Here is a 7,600-nt window from a genome sequence, read left to right as displayed (position 1 = left end):
GCCCACCTTTATTATCAAATGCATATACGATGATCAAATTTTTTAAAATAAGTGTCTGGCATTGTTTAGAGGGCCACAGTCTGCCCTGGGCAGTAGATCAGGGACCACTGCTTTACATCATCAGTGTCCCTATGAGGGTTGTGGGGGGTCAGTCATCAGGATGGAAGGTTATGTGATATTTTTCTTCATTTTTTTGCCTGATTATGTGCAAGAGACACTGGTGAGGGAACGACTGTATGAAATCGATCTACTTTACACTTTACAATTATACTACAAAAGTGGAGATCTTTAAGGTGGCAACAGTAACTCCACATCACAAAGCCAGGTTTGTTGGCTAATTTCCTAAAACAGCATCATTTGATGTTTACATTACATCTTTTAGTTTTCATCCATTGATAAAGTTAGTGGATTTAACGCTCCAAAGTTTTTACATTTCCAGTCCTTCCGCTGTACATCAGTACCGAAAGCGGCTCTGTACAAGCTCACCTATAAAATATGACCCACCTTTTTGTTGACAGATCAACACAAAATAAAAACAGACTCAGACACAAGAACACCATGAAGAGGAAATATGATACTACCAGCCTCAAACTGGGATCTTGTGGAGGCAGCCATTAAAAAAAACAAAAACAAAACAGATTTCCTGTTTTGTTGTGCCGATGTTCAGTATTGATTGTCATGTCACACTCAATGGAGCTTAATATGAAAGTAGACACTCGGAGCTTTAAGTATTTGTAGTTTTTCATAAGTATTTCTGTTTTTCCCTAGCCTACTTGGAGCAATATATTCATAGAAAAGTTTCTACCTTCAAAGTAAATAACGATATTAAATGAAACCCATTTCTGCTCTCTGTCATGCCCCAAGTGTTCATAAGAGTGTAACGTGTAAAAGGGTTTACCTTCAACCACTAAAATTCTGTGTAAGGTTCTCCAACAGAGGGAAAAACATACGTCTAAAACACACTGAAAGCCAACAGACTCGTTTTAGATCAGACTCACAGCCAGGAAATCATTCATTTCTTTATACCGATTAAAAAAAATGTCCCATAAGTCGATTTCTGTACCGTCAACTGAATGGAACACCAGTGCACTTGTAAAATGAGTTATTATATACATTTTCAACAAGTTTTATTTAAAATATAATGTTTCACTCATCCAAGAAAACATACATCATATACACCACTATCCCAAATAACGTAACAATCACAACCAAGTTCTTCTTTTTTGTTAACCGAGTGTGTTCATCCAACCACTTTCTGAACCGTTTATCATACACATGATCACAGGGAGGACGAATCCACACACACACACACACACGAGACAATTTAGAGATGCCAAACAAGGCTTACAAGGCATGCCTCTGGACAACCGGAGTACCAGGAAGAAACACCTGAAGCACAGGTAGAACATGCAAACTCAGGGTAGAGGAACCTCTATCTCCTGAGGCATGAGGCAAACAGGTTAAACACCAAGCCACTCCCCGGCCCCAATCTCACGTTTAATACTTTTCAAAAGCACATATGCATCATATCGCAGTAATATATTTTGGAGACGATTTGCTTATGCATGTGATCTACAACAGCAGCTGGGAATTAGGAGTTCAGAAAATCCGCTTTAGGAAAAGTATCTAGAAAAATAAGAACCGACCGCCTAACCACTGCAGCTGTGTTTGTGCGATTTCCACAGACTAACAACAAAAAAAAGAACAGAAACTCAAATCTCACTCACTGCTGTTAAATCATACATCTGTGTTACTGTGGACAAAATTTTACCATAGATTTCGATATGTAGGTTTATTCGACCTTCAAACACTGAAGCAATGCAGTAACAGTGATTATGGTTACTTTACACGTTCTCAGAGTTAGAGGTAAATCCAGGGAACACTGGATGTGAAGCAGGAACATATCTACAATGGGAAAGCAGCATTGTTCAATCTTGTGGAGCTATTTATCTTAGCTTTAGCCAATCTGCATGGTTTTAGGAGCTGGGATGAAAACCGGAGAAAGCTGAGGAAACAGATATATGGAGAAGGTGGGGGAAAAACATCCAAATCCTTGTCCATGGTGATCACACATGCGCCACAGAAGCAGTGTATGGAGATTGCTATGAGAAGTTATTTACTACTAGTAATACTACAGTACCACATCTCACACTTAAACACTGAGATCATGAACAAACACTTTTTTGTTATGAAGAACACTTTAGGGTTCATAATAATCGTCCTTATAAATTGCTTACACATCCGTTAAGGTTCAAGAGTGAAACATTCGTTTGTAGTGTAGTTGGTCTAAACGGACGGAAAAAGAAGACAGGGTACGAGAAACATCAACAGGAAATGCAGTCTGTGAACCTGTTAAGGGTTTGTGGTTATGTCTCAGTTCACACACAGCGTCAGTGTGAATGATGATAGTAGTTGATTTTGCTGTGAGGTTATTATCTGATCTGATATAGTAATGATGTTACAGAAATAATCATGTACACACACACACACACACACACACACACAACCCGTTTCTCAGTAAATCAAACACAGCAGCAGGGTGATGATCGGCCACTCAGGCGTCTCTCCTCTTGATGATCAGTGGACCCACGTTGTCTCCGGTCTCCTCGTTGTGTTTAGTGTGAGTGCCATCACAGTAGGGGAACTGTCAAGAAATCACAGAAACTCTGTTATAAACCTAAAGTTCCAAACATCACTCAGTACTACATGTGGATTTTGGACTTTAACAGATTACCGAATTTCACATACACTGACCAGGCATAACATTATGACCACCTGCCTAATATTGGTGTTGCTCCTTTTGCTGCCAAAACAGCCCTGACCCGTCCTGCACTGTGTATTCTGAGACCTTTCCATCAGAACCAGCATTAACTTCTTCAGCAATTTGAGCAGCAGTAGCTCGTCTGTCGGATCGGATCACACGGGCCAGCCTTCGCTCCCCACGTGCATCAGTGAGCCTTGGCCGCCCATGACCCTGTCGCCGGTTCACCACTGTTCCTTCCTTGGACCACTTTTGATAGATACTGACCACTGCAGACCGGGAACACCCCACAAGAGCTGCAGTTTTGGAGATGCTCTGATCCAGTGGTCTCACCATCACAATTTGGCCCTTCATCAGACTCGCTCAAATCCTTACACTTGTCCATTTTTCCTGCTTCTAACACATCAACTTTGAGGACAAAATGTTCACCTGCTGCCTAATATATCCCACCCACTAACAGGTACCATGATGAGGAGATCATCAGTGTTATTAACTTCACCTCTCACTGCTCATAATCATCGGTGTATGTGTATATGTTGATAGATAGAAATAGATTTTAGTTAATATTTTGAAGATGAGGAAGCTCTCTGATCACACTTATACAAGATGCTGTAACAACCGTAATGCCGATACACACCACCATCACCTAGACGCACAGCAACAGAGGGAACTACTTGAGGCTGCTGTTTATAGATTACAGCTCAGCTCAGGACCCTCAGATTTAATGCCCCCTCTTTGAAGACCCCTGGTAGTCAGAGTGGTCCAGTAAGTTTACATTCAACACCATCACCTTGAGCACTGGAGCTCCACAAGTTTGCGTCCTGAGCCTTGAGCTCTACTCGCTCTACACACATAACCGTGTCATATCACGGTCACACTTCTATTGTCAAGTTTACTGACCACACAATGGTAACGGGCTTCATTTCCAACAACAACGAAGCTGAGGTGGAGAAAAGAGCAGCATGGTACCAGGCTTACAGTCTGTCTCTGAACTTCGACAGGTTGTGGACTTCAGGAAGCAGAACCACAGCCCAGGGGACCAGGATTCAACACATCAAAGTTCCCATATGTGCACACACACTTTTCAACAGAGACTGCTGAAGAATTTCAGGGTCTCCTCAGCCATCCTGAAGCTACAGAACGTCTACTGACTCATCTGCATCTCAACAGGGATGCATCTCAACCAATGCAGCACTAGAGAGGCTAAAATCGCCAAGGACTCCACCCACACTGTTAACTGTCCGTTCAGGGCTTCTGTTGAGGACTAAAACTGAGAGACTCGGGAGAAGCCTCTTCCCTCCGGCCATCAGACACCTCAACACAGACAAGTTCACCACACCGATCCCTTAGGACGCCTTAAAGACTCCTGTCACTCTACACACTGCACTTTGTGTGCTACATTTCTATTTTCTGGCACATTACTGCACATAAACCTTTACTCAATGTTTAGCTTTAACGTTAGATAATGCTCATTTATAAATACTTATTTTTCGTTTCTACTTATTTCTTATTTGTTTTTTTTTTAATGCAGTCTCCGTTGAAGTAGGTCAAGTTTTCATTTCACTGCAAGTTATACTGCAATAAAATAAAAAGAAAGAAAAGAAGTTCAGCTTGAGTTCAGTTCAACATTATGATCACTGACAGGAAGTGAATAACACTGATGATCTCCTCATCATGGCACCTGTTAGTGGGTGGGATATATTAGGCAGCAAGTGAACATTTTGTCCTCAAAGTTGATGTTAGAAGCAGGAAAAATGGACAAGTGTAAGGATTTGAGCGAGTTTGACGAAGGACCAAACTGTGATGGCTAGACGACTGGATCAGAGCATCTCCAAAACTGCAGCTCTTGTGGGGTGTTCCCGGTCTGCAGTGGTCAGTATCTATCAAAAGTGGTTCAAGGAAGGAACAGTGGTGAACCGGCGACAGGGTCATGGGCGGCCAAGGTTCAATGATCCACGTCGGGAGCGAAGGCTGGTCCGTGTGATCCGATCCAACAGACGAGCTACTGCTGCTCAAACTGCTGAAGAAGTTAATTCTGGTTCTGATAGAAAGGTGTCAGAATACACAGTGCATGATGGGTCAGGGCTGTTTTGGCAACAAAAGGGGGACCAACACAATATTAGGAGGGTGGTCATAATGTTATGCCTGATCGGTCTATTATGTACACACACAATTATCCTTAGTTGTTATTGTGAATAAGAAGCATTTTAGCTCCTTAGGAAAACCTTAGTAATAAATATAAATGTTGTCCAAACCTACATATTAGATGCTTTTTACAGCATGTTCATATCCATCATATAATCATCATCACACACACACACAACGTACACCCACACACACACAACATACACCCACCTTCTTGGACCTCCAGCAGCGGCAGTAGACGGCCTTCTTTCCGAGGTCCTCGATATCGAAGCTGTGCACCACCTTGGCGTTGTCCTTGTTGATCTCCAGGTTCACCTTCCCTTTGGAGTCGCTCCGGCTGCTGAGGTATCTGGTGAGCAGGTATGTTCCTACAGCCGCGGCCACTGCAACAGGAACGGCGATGGTCAGGTGATCTGAAAACGTACACACCGGGAGGCCTCTCATATGCATGCAAGAAGCCAAACTTGAACTAATAAAGCTACTGGTCTATTACATACTGTATCTATTGTGTCGCTATAAATGTATGAAAAGAGCAGGCCCAGTGTCTCAGAGACGTCTGTATCTGTCTGAGGCGACTTAAAAATCCAATATAATCTTCATGTGCATCGATCAAGACAAAAATATGAACATTTTTTCATTTTGGTGTGATCCACTGATGCTCAAGAAGGCAACATGATACATAAAGAGTTGGGGGGGGTAAACTTTTCAACAAGACATTCTGTGTAAATCGTTAGTGTGCTCCGTGCCAAAGTCAGCCACTATTGACGCATGCTTTTCCAGCACAGTGCCAGGTCTACTGGCATGGACGTGAGTCAACATAACTTCTCTATCTGAGAAATGTTTTTTTTTCCATTAACTTGTCACTTTAGCACTGTGACCTTTGCCTTTTATGGACGTTTATGGGCGTCACCAAATGCAAATCAGCTATGCCATGTACGGATTTAGTTGCCATTTATGGACTAGCTGAAAGAAATCTTTTGTGAAACCAGAACAAATTTAAACTCAGCTTGATTTAATGCGACATTTACGCAACAGATTTATAACTGAGGTTTCGTTGTTACTGGTAACGATACATGCATTGTGAATTGTTGGTATTGCTCTCCAGGTGTTGTTGTTGTTCTTCTTTTTGAATAAATCTGCTCTAGTTGTGAAAATCACAAGATCAGCAGTTTCTGAAATACTCAGCCACTAAAAGCCATGTAGCGGTCACTCAGCTTGCTTTTCCCTTCATTCTGATGAAACTTACCTGTAGCAACTGACCTACACCTGTTTAATGTTATGCAGTCATGCTGCCATATGATTGGTTGGTTGGATTATTGCATAAATGTACAGGTGTGTATATGTGCAAATAGACCGTCTTCACCACCGGATTTAAATGATGCATGAATAGCATGGATCACCTTTAGTTTAAAGAAAAGGAAAAACAAACAAAAGAGGTAAATGTGTATAAACTACACTAGATAGTTAATAACCTAAACAGGCACGTGAGCCTGATTACTCTGATACATTAACTATTATGGCTGCTTTATCACGCTCTGAGCTGAGACACATGCACACTATAGCAAAGGAGAACTGACCTTTAGAGAGCCGGAGTCCAGAGATGAACCCCGGTTTGGTTATTCCTGAAGCTTGGAGCGACATTTTGTTTTCCACCGATTTCTGCACACTACTGCACCACAAGGTCGCGCGACTTCCTTCTTCCTGACAGAATGTAAACTCGAAGGTGGGGCGTCACCGCCAAGCTGGCCAATCACATCAAAGCATGACCTGGCTCACTGTCGTCTTCGAGTTGCTAACCAATCAGCTCACAGCTTGACCGGTTTCTGCTTTTTTTTTAATTGAATGTATGGGCGGGGTTTACAGCAGCCGAGGGTTTTTCCCTCTTAAGTTTTAGTTAACTTCTGTCGTTTATTATAAATCATAATGCGGTTAAATAATCAAATCTGAAAGCACTGATTTATTTCCTGTAAGAGCAGTTTATTATTAACGCGCTGATTATTACACATTTGCGTTTCTATGGTAACTCACAGGGACAGTGATGGATGCTGAATATGATTTAAGAGGGAGGAGTCTCCAGTGTCAGAGCTTTCCTTCCCAGGACAGGATGCTCTTAATCAGACAGCCTAAAGAGTGCAATAAAGTTTACACTGAAATCCAAGTCACTTTTTAAATGCCGAATGAATAATAATAATAATAATAATAATAATAATAAAAGACTGATGCTTGTGATCAAGATCCTTTCAACTCTCTACATACATGAAACTTTTAACCATCATCTCAGGCTTGCTCATTAGGGATAAATAGTAACTTAACTTTAAACCTTTGGTGTAGAGGAGTAACGAGTCGCCCAGATGAACACGGGTTCCTTTTTTCATTCTGGTTCTTTTCAACATTTCCTCACGTCTTCTCAAGAAGTTTTCCCTTGCCACCGTCGCATCAGGCCTGTTCATCCGAGACAAATCTTGGATCTTTGGACTTCCGTAAAGCTGCTTTGTGACCATGACCATTGTTAAAAGTGCTACATAATTACACAATACTGCCAAAAGTTTTGGGACACCCCTCCAAATCATGGAATTCCGGGGTTTGGGCTTGGTCCTTTAGTTCCAGTAAAAAGGAACTCTTAATGCTTCAGCATACTAAGACATTTTGGACAATTTTATGCTTCCAAATTGTCCAAAATATCTTGGTATAACT

At 41.7% G+C, this 7,600-nt stretch overlaps 1 protein-coding gene across 2 annotated transcripts; it reads right to left on the bottom strand.

Moving 5' to 3' along the window:
* Positions 1-1,007: 1,007 nt before the first annotated feature.
* Positions 1,008-6,641, bottom strand: zgc:110843 (uncharacterized protein LOC541492 homolog). Of its 2 annotated transcripts, none has more exons than XM_058408958.1 (3): positions 6,484-6,641; positions 5,117-5,319; positions 1,008-2,644 (listed from the first exon to the last, which is right to left on the bottom strand). In XM_058408958.1, exons 1-3 carry the CDS (start codon positions 6,545-6,547, stop codon positions 2,555-2,557), a joined length of 357 nt encoding a protein of 118 aa, XP_058264941.1. In that variant the 5' UTR covers positions 6,548-6,641; the 3' UTR covers positions 1,008-2,554. The 2 variants fall into 2 exon arrangements, with proteins under 2 accessions (XP_058264941.1, XP_058264942.1); XM_058408959.1 differs by having other exon boundaries at positions 5,117-5,289; positions 6,484-6,640.
* Between the last annotated feature and the right edge of the window lie 959 nt (positions 6,642-7,600).

Source organism: Hemibagrus wyckioides, linkage group LG14 (assembly GCF_019097595.1).
Source record: "Hemibagrus wyckioides isolate EC202008001 linkage group LG14, SWU_Hwy_1.0, whole genome shotgun sequence".
NCBI classification, from domain to species: domain Eukaryota; kingdom Metazoa; phylum Chordata; class Actinopteri; order Siluriformes; family Bagridae; genus Hemibagrus; species Hemibagrus wyckioides.
Note: the sequence above shows the minus strand (reverse complement) of the source record. Positions and strands in the feature narration are given on the sequence as shown.

Excerpts from the sequence above, each read along its gene's own strand:
- zgc:110843 (XM_058408958.1), bottom strand. The coding sequence starts at position 6,547 with ATGTCGCTCCAAGCTTCAGGAATAACCAAACCGGGGTTCATCTCTGGA. Across the intron at positions 5,320-6,483 it reads TGGACTCCGGCTCTCTAAAG|ATCACCTGACCATCGCCGTT; the intron begins GTCAGTTCTCCT and ends GTACGTTTTCAG. Across the intron at positions 2,645-5,116 it reads GCTGCTGGAGGTCCAAGAAG|TTCCCCTACTGTGATGGCAC; the intron begins GTGGGTGTATGT and ends ATTTCTTGACAG.